This window comes from Neoarius graeffei, chromosome 23 (genome assembly GCF_027579695.1).
Source record: "Neoarius graeffei isolate fNeoGra1 chromosome 23, fNeoGra1.pri, whole genome shotgun sequence".
NCBI classification, from domain to species: domain Eukaryota; kingdom Metazoa; phylum Chordata; class Actinopteri; order Siluriformes; family Ariidae; genus Neoarius; species Neoarius graeffei.
The window spans coordinates 18,368,732-18,382,206 of NC_083591.1; the positions used below are offsets into that span (position 1 = coordinate 18,368,732).

The window sequence follows — 13,475 nt, forward strand, 5'->3', positions numbered from 1 at the left end:
TCTGGCTCAAACCACCACCCATGTCACAGTGAAAGTCATACTTTGAGATCACAACTTTTCCCATTCTGATGTTTGAAGTGAACATTAACTGAAGCTCTTGATTTGTATCTGCATGATTTGATGCATTGTGCTGCTGTCAAGGGATTGGCTGATTAGAGAACTGCAGAAAACAGCAAGTGGGTGTATGGGTGTTCCTAATAAAGTGGCCAGTGAGTGTAATCAACGCCCTGTGGTAATAGTAAGTCCGCTTCATGTCGGGTCACACCAGTCGTTGATTATTTTCCTATAACAGCACACCCTGTTGTGTATTAACCCACACTTAATTCCATACAGATTTTTTTTTTACGAATTCAGGAGGCTTTTCAGTCATACTATGCATGCTGCCTCCAGGAATACATTCAACAATTACAGCTTCTCGAAAGCTCTAAATCTCATGTAAGCACATGACTGAGAAGATTTCTATTCATGACAGCTGACACAGAAGTGAAGTGACAGTGGGGAAAAAAGTAAATCCAGTCTTGACAGGCGCATATAAGAGCTTTCAGCTTGTGGTACTCAAAGTGGAGTCTGTAAACCCTCCAGGAGTCTATGATGTATAGCCAAGAGTGCCACTATTGGATTCTTATTACTTTAAATAATACAATGCTGGAGACTACTATCTAAGTTGTTGTAGTTACTATTTATTTATTACAGCTATAAGCCTACTTGACAGAACACATGGTGTCCTCTAAATCCCAATAACTTTAAAAAAATATGTATAAACAACAATATTACACTTTGAGAATTGAAAGCTGACTTACATATGAAGACATTTTTTTCTTTCATTCTTTTTTCCCCATAGATATAGGCTATGCCGTTACTCATTTATTCATTCATTTAATTATCCCATAGGTGTGAATGTGAATAGTTGTTAGTCTCTTTGTTAGCCCTGTGATAGACTGGTGGCCTGCCCAGGGTGTACCCCACTTCTCACTCAAAGTTGGCTAGTATTGGTTCCAGCTTCCCCTGCTTCCCCATGGATGGATGGAAGGATGGATGGATAGAAGATAAAGATTGCATGAAACAATTTCAGATATAGTTTGGCAAAGAACAACAATTACATTTTATACTTTGTCCAGTTTAGAAAAAAAATGCAATTAGCTGTTCCTGAGTCGAACTGCTGGTGCATCATCTAGCACCATCTCCGCCTGCAGCAGATTGCGCACTAATACGGGAAATCACCTTCCAAAGTTTCCTGCTATGTGTAGCTTTGTTAAGGTTGTTGATATTGAGACTGGACCGTTGGTATATATTGTCTTGCCAACGCTTTCTTAATCTTTCTCTGTTCTGTTTGCCTTCCATCATACCTTCAACGCAGATCTTAGCAAGTCCTCTTTCTGCCCGTTTTACATGGCCAAAGAGTTTGAGGGTTTTGCTCTTGATTACATTCATTGTGGAAGTCATTTTAATAGCTTCAAGAAGATCCTCGATTTTTATGTGGTCTGTTAACCTGTGGTTTGTCATGGATCTCAAAACGTGGTTTTGAAAGGTCTCTATTTTTCTGCATAGGTTTGCCATCCAGTTTACACATTCTAGTCCATAAAGGATGACTGGTAGAACGTATGTGTTGTAGATTTTGCTTTTGATATGAAGAGGAATCCTTTGAGACATTAAGAGATATTTGTTTTCGTTAAAGGCAGTCCAGCCTAAACCTATCCTGTGGTTAACAGCAGTAGAACCAGCATTTGTGCACGATAACTTATGGCCAAGGTAGACAAACTCGGTGACTTGTTCTATAGCTTTGCCGTAAATTGTGGGGTGTAGAGGCTGATTGTTTTTTTACTGTTGACATACAAAACTGTTGGTGCACCACAAGTCAAATGAGCTGATTCATTGGAAAACTCCAGAATTCCCATCATTACAGTGTGACCACAACTTTATGATGATTGCCTCCATTTTTTTTTATCCCTAAGGCATGACAGTCCCACACTCATTAAAATGCAAGACTACTGTATATGAACAACCAAAACCGTTGACATTAACATGGAGTTGGTCCACTCTTTGATGTTATCGCAGCTTTTGTCTTCTGGGAAGGCAAAACTAGATTTCACTAGATTTTGGAGCAGGGCTGTGGGGATTCATGCTCATTCAGCTAGAAGAGCTTTATTGAAGTGGAGCCCTGATGTCAAGTGAGAGGGCCTGGGGCAGAATCAACATTCCAGTTCATTTCAAAGGTTGAGATCAGAGCTCTGTGAAGGACACTCAAGTTCTTCCACTCCAGCCCTGGCAAACCATGTGTTCATGGAGCACACTTTGTCCATGACATTGTCCAGGGACATTGTCACGTTGGAAGAGATTCGGGTTCTTTAATTTCTGTGAAGGGACATTTTAATGCTCCAGCATACAAAGACATTCTAGACAATTGTGTGCATTGTGGGAACAGTTTGGGGAAGAATCGCATCTGGGTATGGTAGTCAGGTGTCCCATCCTACCAGGGTTTGAATATGAATTCATCTTTGTGGGGGTCTCTTCAAAAATAAAAAGAACAGTGGATGTGGCAAGTAAATAAATAGCCTAACAGGTGTGCTTTCCGTGAGTGAGAGGCTACGTGGTTCGTTAGGCTATACTTGCATACACACAGAGTAGTCTTTTTTTTATTGTTTTTTTTAACATATTGTTTTTGCTATTTTTCTATAGCCTACACTTTAAACAGAGGGAGAATGCATTCTACTAGTAGCAAGTAAAAGCCATTCTCTTACCATCACGCAGACAAAATAGACCAAAGTGGTCTGTTTTCATCAGGCTGTGGTCATGATCTTTTTCTTGAAAACTTAACCAAAGAATGAAACCAAGGTCAAGTGGTTCTTCTTCTGAAAGGATTAATGTGTGTGTGTGTGTGTGTGTGTGTGTGTGTGTGTGTGTGTGTGTAACATTCGCGAGCTCTCAAGGATAGTTTGCATGCATAGTGGCATGGTGGTGCTGCATTCACGAGAGTATGCACGTGAATTGTACTGTATCATCTGTACTGTATCATCTTGGCATGGACAGTGATCATACTGTGAATTTTCTATAGCATTTCACACAGAATTCATTTCACAAAAGAAAATGCTGAAAAACAATTGAGACAAAAAAGTCTGAAATGAGATAACTGTTAAATCCTCTCTGTTAACAAGATAGAGTAATACCCTGTCCACACTAGGGACTTTGTACCGATACGATACTACTTTCGTACCACAACACCTGTCCACACTAGCAACTATACCGGTACCATAGCGGTATAACTGTATCGGTACGAAACCCACAAATGTATGGGTTTCGTACCGGTACAGTATCGGTACTGTAGTGCTTCACTGTAGTGTGGACAGATGAAGCAGTTCTGTATCGATACAAATATAATGCGCATGCGCAAAGTCACACACCTCAATCGATGTCTTCGCTGAATAAAATAGTGAAGAACAGAGATTCGTTTGTTTCTTTCTCAACTGTCTCGCGCGTTTTATACGATTCGACTGAATAAATGACCACCAGAAATACAGACTGTACACTGACAACAAAAAGCACACACGTTGTTTCATCCACCATATTCTCGGAAGGAAGTTACTCGGTAACCACGGAAACATTTCGCGCATGTGCATTTCAACTACTGTGAAAGAAAACCGCAAACATTTCTCGCTAGTGTGGACAGATGCACTAAACTGTACCGGTATACTTTGTATCGATACAGTTATACTATTATCGTACCGGTATATATGTGAACACAGCATTAGTGGCACCAACTGTGCAAACACAGACTTTCTCAGAACAACACAACAGGAAGTAGTATTGTTGCACAGATCACCACACTCCATGTGCAAATTTCTGTCTGCCTGACTAGCCTAATATACTAAACCAGACAGAACAGGGAAAATATCCTCATGTAGTTCCTTCTATCTCTCATCCATTGCACCCTTGAGCCCATTTGTGTGTCTCGCTCCCTCCACCAAACAGCTCTTTCATTAACCTGTCATATGGCTGCAGCTGTGCTGTGGAGGCTAGAGACTGAAATATATTGGAACACTGTGCCTCCACCATCACGTTAACTATTCATCACTCATTAGTCACAGCTATCAAAGTGACAATAAGAGCCAGGGTCTTGATCAGTACCAGCAGGGATTGCACTCGTCTCAGATTCATGCGGAAAAAGAATGGTAAAGGGTTTATTTACCTTTCTGAATAGAACTGAGTATTTTTCCAATTTCACATTGATGTGTTTAGAGCTGAAGTGCAAAGACTCACTCTTTAATTTGGAGCGTACTTTGTTAGCCAGCTTCTTGATGTCTGACATCAGCTCTTCCAGTTCCGCTTTTGTTTCTGCATAACAATAAAGGAAAAGAAAAAGAGCAGGAGAGTTAGATTCATTAACATGGTCTGTCCTAAAGAGAAAGGTCATCTGACAGTCCATTATCCATCTAGCTAACATTATGCACTTTGAAATAAAATAAATAAATAAATAAATAAATAAAAATCTCTCAGAAATCCTGCCAGGTGAATGCATGATCGCTTTCTGGTGAGCATTAGAAGTGAATATTATTGACATCTAGTAATTTGACTTAAAAATTCTCTCAGAAATTCTGTCAGGTTATCTTAGATTAATTAGAAATAAACAAAAATCTCATCTCATCTCATTATCTCTAGCTGCTTTATCCTGTTCTACAGGGTCGCAGGCAAGCTGGAGCCTATCCCAGCTGACTACGGGTGAAGGGCGGTGTACACCCTGGACAAGTCGCCAGGTCATCACAGGGCTGACACAGACACAGATGACCATTCACACTCACATTCACACCTACGGTCAATTTAGAGTCACCAGTTAACCTAACCTGCATGTCTTTGGACTGTGGGGGAAACCGGAGCACCCGGAGGAAACCCACGCGGACACGGGGAGAACATACAAACTCTGCACAGAAAGGCCCTCACCGGCCACGGGGCTCGAACCCAGACCTTCTTGCTGTGAGGCGACAGCGCTAACCACTACACCACCGTGGAGGTAGAGAACATGGTCCACTCAGACTCAATGTCCCCCGCCTCCCTCGGAAGCTGGGAAAAGCTCTCCCGGAGGTGGGAGTTAAAGACCTCCCCAACAGAGTGCTCGGCCAGATGTTCCCAGCAGACCCTCACCATACATTTGGGCCTGCCAGGTCTGTCCAGCTTCCTCCTCCGCCAGCGGATCCAACTCACCACCAGGTGGTGATCAGTTGACAGCTCAGCCCCTCTATTCACCCGAGTGTCCAAGACATAGGGCCGGAGATCAGATGAAACGACAACAAAGTCTATCATCGACCTCCGACCTAAGGTGTCCTGGTGCCACGTGCACTTATGGACACCCCTATGCTCAAACATGGTGTTCGTTATGGACAAACCGTGACTAGCACAGAAGTCCAATAACAAAACACCACTCGGGTTCAGATCGGGGATGCCGTTCCTCCCAACCACGCCCCTCCAGGTGTCACTGTCGTAGCCCACGTGAGCACTGAAGTCCCCCAGTAACACAATGGAGTCCCCAATCTGAGCACCCCTCAGTACCTCTCCCAGGAACTCCAAGAAGGCCGGATACTCTATACCTCTTGAGGAGCTGGGTTCCAGAGCCCAAGCTGTGCGTGGAGGTGAGCCCGACTATCTCTAGCCGGTACCTCTCAACCTCCCACACAAGCCCAGGCTCTTTCCCCCCCAGCGAAGTGACATTCCATGTCCCAACAGCTAGCCGCTGTGTCCGGGGATCAGGTCGTCGAGGCCCCTGCCTTCGACTGCCACCCAATCCACACTGCACCAGTCCCCTACTGCTACCTCTGTGGGTGGTGAACCCACAGGAGGTCGGGCCCACGTCACCTCTTCGGGCTGAGCCCGGCCGGGCCCCATGGGCAAAGGCCCGGCCACCAAGCGCTTGCATACGAGCCCCAACCCCAGGCCTGGCTCCAGGGTGGGGCCCCGGCTGCGCCATACCGGGCGACGTCACGGTCCTTGATGGTTTCTCCATAAGGGTTTTGGTGAACTGCTCTTGGTCTGGCCTGTCACCTAGGACCTGTCTGCCTTGGGAAACCCTGACAGGGGCATAATGCCCCTGACAACATAACTCCTAGGATCATTCAAGCACACAAACCCCTCCACCACAATAAGGTGGCAGTTCTAGGAGGGGTATCTTAGGTTTCATTGCAAATAAAAATGATCAACATATGATTTAATTCCTTTCAAAAATTCTGTCAGGCTATCTTGCATTAGCTAGTTAGCCAACACAGACACACTGAAAATGGTTTGGTTATGAAAGCAGTCAAGTTAGTTAATGTTAGCTAGCTGGCTGGTTTTTGCTGTAAATACTGTAGCACTGATGGAGTATTCATTATTATTGACATCTAGGAATCTGACTTAAAAATCCTGTCAGAAATCCTGTCAAGCTAGCTTGAGTTACCTAGCTAGATAGCATTACCACTGAAATGATCAACATTTGTGAATGGTCAAGCTAATCAATGTTAGCTAGCTAGTTAGTGTTAACAGTAAATACATTAGCTACCTAGCACAGAAAATCTGTGAAATAAAATAAATAAATAAAATCCACACACACATGAATGGCGAAGACTTCCTTTTTTTCCCCTCGTACTACTGAATTAATGACAATCATTTTAACAACACTTAAAATACTCAATATAGCTCAAATTATTATATCCTAAGGAATAAAAGCCATGTGATGGCGAGCAATTTAATGTGTGTATCATATATACTGTGTGGCAAGTCTTCTTTGCATCATGGTTTCTGTGTGCGCCTCCAGGGGCACACACTGACACAGACTACTCAACTCACTCACACACACACTACTCAACTCACTCTCTCTCTCTCACACACACACAGGAAGAGGGGGGGGGGGGGGACTGTGTTTACTGCTACATTGCTATATCTTCAAACCTGAATACTCATTCAGAATTACATAATTAATTATTCAGTAGTGAAATTAAGCCCATGTTTACATTAGACCATATCAGCGGATCATCAGATTAACGTTTTTAAAACGATTAGCGTGCACACAGCAACACCAATACACGATTTGCGTGCACATAGCAACGCCAATACACGGATACGCTCGGCTCCGCAGGCATCCTGCGCTCCAAATCACTCTGCCCTGAACAGCGAGTGCCCTCTGGAGGGTGCGCACTCCGGCCCTGCGCAGCTCACACAGCGCACGAGTGAAGTGCACAAGCCATGATTCGGGACTGAGCCGCTGTGTGTGTGATCCCAGCGCATATCACTTACTACTTGCAAGTGGAAGGATGGCAAGCCTAAAGACAATCATAACTACACAATGGGCAGTATTTGCATCAGTATTTGCAGTATTTTCATACTTTTATACTCTTTAATGAAGCAAAAAGTGAAGCTTTTGAAAACACCCTCCAATGTGGAGAAATTTTATAATTCTGGAAGTGGAGATCTGTTTCTAAAATCCTGCACATATTCACTGCAGTTTTGTTTGTGTTATGAATGTGCTATGATATGTTTATCATGGCTGCTGACTATTACTTCACAGTCTTTAACATATAGGCGGCAGTAACGTGGCTCCCATGTGAACAGGCAGCGGTAACATCGCTGCCATGCGAATAGACAGCAATAACGGTGCTACTATGCAAATAGATGGCAGTAACATGACTACCATGCGAATAGACAACAGTAACGTCGCTACTATGTGACAAGAGATCAGTAACATCGCTGCCATGCGAACAGATGGCAGTAACGTGGCTGCCATGTGAACAGGCGGCAGTAACGTGGCTGCCATGCGAACAGGCGGCAGAAATGTTGCTGCTGAATTTTTGTGTGTGCATGTATAGGAGTGCGTAAACCTTTAGATATGAACCTTCAGACCCATGTGGCACCATAATGAGCAGGAACATCAGAGATACCACTAACCATCTGTCTGTGTTATCCTCTCGCTTGTTCTTTCCCCAGTTCTTCCCATTTCTGCATTTCATATTGTGATCTACTAATTATAAAAGATTTTCATTTGTCAGACTAAGTACCAAGTCAAAATTTTCCTCCTCTTATTTTTCTCGGCATCATTTTATCACTCATTCCATTTCTTTTTTTTTTTATAGAGGAATGAGATGGGTCCAGACAAGCTAACAGAAGGATGAGGTCAGGCTGGAAGCATAGAGATGATGCCTACTTAGATCAAAAGGTGCAGGATATCTGCTGGTACCTCGTATAGTGAAGGCTACATCAGGGGGCAGAGCCTTTTCTTACAAAGCCCCACTGTTATGGAACAGCCTTCCAAGTAATGTTTGGGAATCAGACACAGTCTCAGCATTTAAGTCTAGGCTGAAAACATATCTGTTTAGTCAAGCCTTTTGTTAATGGTGTTTATGAGGTAAAGGAGTAGATCTGGAGGGTCCTCAGACATAGAGTGTTTTGGTAAACTGGGATGTATGGATGCTGTCAGTCCCCACTCGCTTGCTCACTCGAGTTTGTTGACGGTGTAGTGGCTGGCTGCTTTATGTCCCGGGGCTCCCTCATGCCTGTGTTACCTTCTGGCTCTCTCCTTTTAGTTATGCTGTCATAGTTAGTTGCCGGAGTCCCTGCTTGTACTCGGTGCAATATGTATACTGTTCCTACTTATTCAGGTGACACTGGGCATACCTAACCACCTGTGTTTTCTTTCTCTCCCCTCCACCCCAAATCTGTCCCTCTGAGTTACATGGAGTCAACAGGAAATCTTTTGGTGGAGACGGTGGGGACCTCGACTGGCTATCGTAGCCTGCAGGGAATCGGCCGTCAGACATTCTGTCGCATGTCCCAGACCCGGTGAAATGTAACTGAATTGTCTTGGCCAGGCCTAAGGGTCCCATCTGCATCTCATCATTGCTGAGGAGTGTGCTCCCATCACCCAATCAAGCATCCAGCCAGAGCAGGTCATGATATATTTTTTACCATATTAACATGCCATTGTGTGTTATGCCTGATGTAAAGACTCTCGTCTCTGCGAGCCTACCACACAGATTTAATACTTGTCATTTTTAGGGCATACCTAACAACGTGTTTTCTTTCTCTCTCTCTCTCCCCCCCCCCATCTGTCCCTCTGAGTTACATGTTGATCCTGGGATTGAGATGCTGGCCTCTTCTGCCCCTCGGACCTGCTTGATCCATCCTGGTGCCCTGTGTCTGGTCGGAGTTTTATCGCCCCACTCCTGTGAAGGACGGCCCCATGAGGACAGTTGAGGGTTATACCTGTTAAAACTCTTAATATTATAGTCAGGCTGTCTGTTGTTGCCCAAATGAGGATGGGTTCCCTTTTGAGTCTGGTTCCTCTCGAGGTTTCTTCCTCATGTCGTCTGAGGGAATTTTTCCTTGCCACCGTCGCCACAGGCTTGCTCATTGGGGATAGATTAGGGATAAAATTAGCTCATGTTTTAAGTCATCCAAATTCTGTAAAGCTGCTTTGCGACAATGTTTATTGTTAAAAGCGCTGTACAAATAAACTTGATTTTGATTTGATTTGACATGGACATGTTATAGAAAAGACAGGGTTACAGAGACCGTTCAAACAGAAGGGAACCAACCCATTAATCAACTTTCAGCTAACTGATTAGAGAGGACAGAGAGGGGACAGACAAGAACAAGTGAGACAGATGCACAGAGACAGAAATGGATAGAGACATATAGTAGCAGTGAAAAGTTTGGACACACTCATGAGTTACGAATGAGTAAGTAAGCGTGTTCAAACTTTTGACTGGTACTGTACATTGAGAGATGGAATGTGTGTAAAGAGATAAAGGTAACCAGAATTCTTAACTCTGACACCTTTTTATTTATTTATTTATTTATTTATTATGACACCAGGACAATCCACTTAAATTTTTAATACAAGTATTATTGAGACAGAACCAAAATTCATATATCATGCATATCATTTAAGTAAAAAAAAAAAAAGAAAAAAAAGAGAAAATCTAAAATAATACTGGACATGCATATAAATAATTTATTTAAGTTAATTTTCCACATGAGAAATTTATCTTAGACCACAACAGACATGTGTGGCAGTCTGGGAAAACCCTTCGGGTGTCTCTGCAGCTAAATTCTGGAAACAAGTAATATATTTTAAAAAAACACCAAGAAGAGAGTTATTGATATCCCCTGCCTTATATATCAACTATATAACCAAGTTTCAAGATATTATTTGTCACATTTTTCAAGTTCTGCTGCAGGAAATCAACCCTACCTCTTTACACTGACCTCAGCAGCCCATGGCATAAGCTAACTGGACCTTTGGTTCAGGTGAGCTAAAAATTAAAATTTCTCACATTTTAGTATCAAAAGGCATATGTACATTACTTAATCAACACATATGCCAACTTTCAAGACCATACCACTCATAGTTTTCAAGTTCTGCTCCGGAAACAAAACCTACCCCTAAGACTAACCTGAGAGACTAAGTCTGAAATTATTTCCACGGAGAAATGAAAAATTTAAATTTCTCAAATTTCTTAGTATGACAAAGGCACATCTACATCACCCTGTTCACATGTATACCAAGTTTCAAATCCGTATCATGAATAGTTTTGGATATATGCTCCGGAAACAAAGTCAAAATCTATATTTTTATGTAAATATTTGAAAAATACTTTTTTTTTCAAAAATCCAAAATGGCAAAAGGCACCAGTTCACATGTTTCTTGATATGTATACAAAGTTTCATGAAGATATCTTCATGAAAAGAAAAAAAATAATAATAATTGTCATGCTTCGCCCCAAATTTCCACTCCGGATATTACTTATCTCCCAGGTCAGCGCTAATCCTGATCCAGGACGGGAATTCCATCTAGTCTGCATTTCACTTCCTGGTTCTCTCTGCTGTGTATACCGTAAATAAGCCATTCTCAGACCCTGACTTTGCCAAAACGTCTCGTTTTGCTATTCTAGCCGTTTCTGTACCTTTATTGTGTTTCGTTTTTTGCTCAAACTATTTTTTTTCGTTCATGGTTTTTGCACTAAGGGTTTTTTCTAGTTCATGGTTTTTGCACCTAGGGTTTTTTTCTTGTTTTTTTTTTTTGCTCTAGTGTTTTTGTCCTAGTCTGTCTCGTGTTTTTGTCAAGTTTTTTGTCTCTTTGTACCTGGACTATTTTTGCCATTTGTTTGTTTACCTTTTTTGCCACGCCCTTTCCCTGGATTTAATCTCATTATTTATTGGATTACTGCCTGTGTGTTCTGCTTCTGGATCCTAATCTCACCACCCCAACATTATTATTATTATTATTATTATTATGTAATTATTTAATAATAATTTATTATGTAATTTATTATTTTATTATTATTATTATTATTATTACAACCCACACCATCTTTTGGCCATTTTTTTTCAACCTAAAACATACTTTGACATCTTTACTTTAAGTAAACACCCATATATTTCACCACAACGAAAAGGAAATAATTCTTTACTTGCCTTGACTATCTACCTGCAAAGATCATGCTGTTTAAAACCTTGCTGGCTAAGTGCGATTTCCTCACACAACGAATGTCATGCTTTCATACATCATGTTGTTGGATAGCTATGTGCAATGGAGAAACTGACAAACCTACTCAAGTCAGTTCCATAACTAGAAACTGAAAGGCTGTCAAAATGTCCATGATGCTCCTACACAAGAGTTGGGATGAAATGTACTTATTTTAATTATTTACAGTTTAAAACTATTGCTGCCCCAATGCAGGACCACCAGTGTGGTCCATTGGGGATAATGGCCAAAAGGTTTAAAACTCCTTGCCTCATTGGAGGTGGTGGTGCACGTGGTGAAATTGGCCTTTGCTAAACACGCTGATGTGTATGATACCCGAGGGTACTGAGAGCTTAGCTGCTCAAGCATGTCATCTCATTCACCACTCTCTAATTGGGTTGGATCTTTGGCTGGAAACAGTATTGTGTTGGATTAGCAGTGACGCACTTGGCTTGTGCATACCTTGGATCACATCTGGCCCTATTACACCTAAACAACAGACAGTGATGAGCTCCATCTTGCAACTGCATATTGTTTCATCCACTTCCAAACACCGGTTAATTCAAGACTTAAGAGTCACACAAGCAGTTTCATTAATCATGACTTTCATTTATAATGTTAATTTAGTACAAACTCCTAATTCATATACCAACTGCCAAGTTTTGTCTTTTCAAAAAAAAATCTGTCTGTTGCACAGTACTTCTAGTATAATGGTGCTGTGGAGAAGAAGAGCTTTGGACTTAAAATCCCATAAGTCCCATTGGCAAAGGGCCACAGCTGTAGAACACTGTGGCAATACGATATAATTGGAAAATCAGTGTGTGGCTATGAATGCCAGCTGACATTTCTGACAGCGCTGCACTGTCGAAGGAGATCAGTGTGCACGTTAATGGGAAGAAAATTACCAGCACTCCATCCAGGATTTATACCATGCATAGCATCCAGAGGGATTTACTGAGATCTGTACATCCTATTCATGCTAGAAATGTACAAGTCCTGACCTGTAAAGAAAATGCATTTCCCACAAAACAAAAAAAAAAAATATATATATATATATATATATATATATATATATATATATATATATATATATGATCTCTGAAGAAAACTAAGTATAGTTTAGGGATGTAACCAAATATTTAACAGTTATTCCACAAAATCGAGTCATACATGAGCTGATAGCCGATGAGGCGCGTTCAGGAGTTGCGTAAAGCTACAGTATGTCTGGCAAATTGCTATTTGTTTATATGTCATGTGAATGAAAAATGACCTCATGAAACAAAACAAAAAAAAAACCTTCTATCCTCAACCATGCCCCTGTACAGTTCAAATCCAGATACAGATACCTAGAGCACTAGTCAGATACAGGTACAGCTAACAGAGAGTGGCATTGCATTACGCCCCTGGTATAGCTAAGTACACAAACTGCACACCCTTAATGAAGGAGAGTAATGTCTCATTCTCATTATCTCATCTCATTATCTGTAGCCGCTTTATACTGTTCTACAGGGTCGCAGGCAAGCTGGAGCCTATCCCAGCTGACTACGGGCAAAAGGCGGGGTACACCCTGGACAAGTTGCCAGGTCATCACAGGGCTGACACATAGACACAGACAACCATTCACACTCACATTCACACCTACGGTCAATTTAGGCTACATCCACACGACAACGGCAACGAGATGTTATTTAAAAAAATATCGCGTCCAAATGGGCAACAATCAGTAAAATATCAGGTCCATATGGCAACGCAACGCTTGCTGAAAACGATGCAATACACATGCCACACCTCTAGGGGCACTGTAAGACGGTCCCTTCGGAGACACCAGAACAATAGAAGAAGTAAGGACGCATGCGCATAAACTATTATGCGCAAGACTTCATATTAGCCACAAAGTCAGGAAAATCTGTTCGTAAAATTACATTATAATGACCAAATACAATGAAAAGTATTTTTCCAGTCTCACCTGTGAAAGGTAATCCCATGTGATCTCGTT

The 13,475-nt window shown here is 41.9% G+C and overlaps 1 protein-coding gene across 1 annotated transcript in view; it reads right to left on the reverse strand.

Annotated features, from left to right (window-relative positions):
• LOC132871269 (syntaxin-1A-like) overlaps positions 1-13,475 on the reverse strand; it is a 422,244-nt gene that overhangs the window by 118,949 nt on the left and 289,820 nt on the right. The window contains exon 4 of the mRNA XM_060905390.1: positions 4,255-4,329. Coding sequence (XP_060761373.1) covers positions 4,255-4,329 — 75 coding nt within the window. The remainder of the gene's footprint in view (positions 1-4,254; positions 4,330-13,475) is intronic.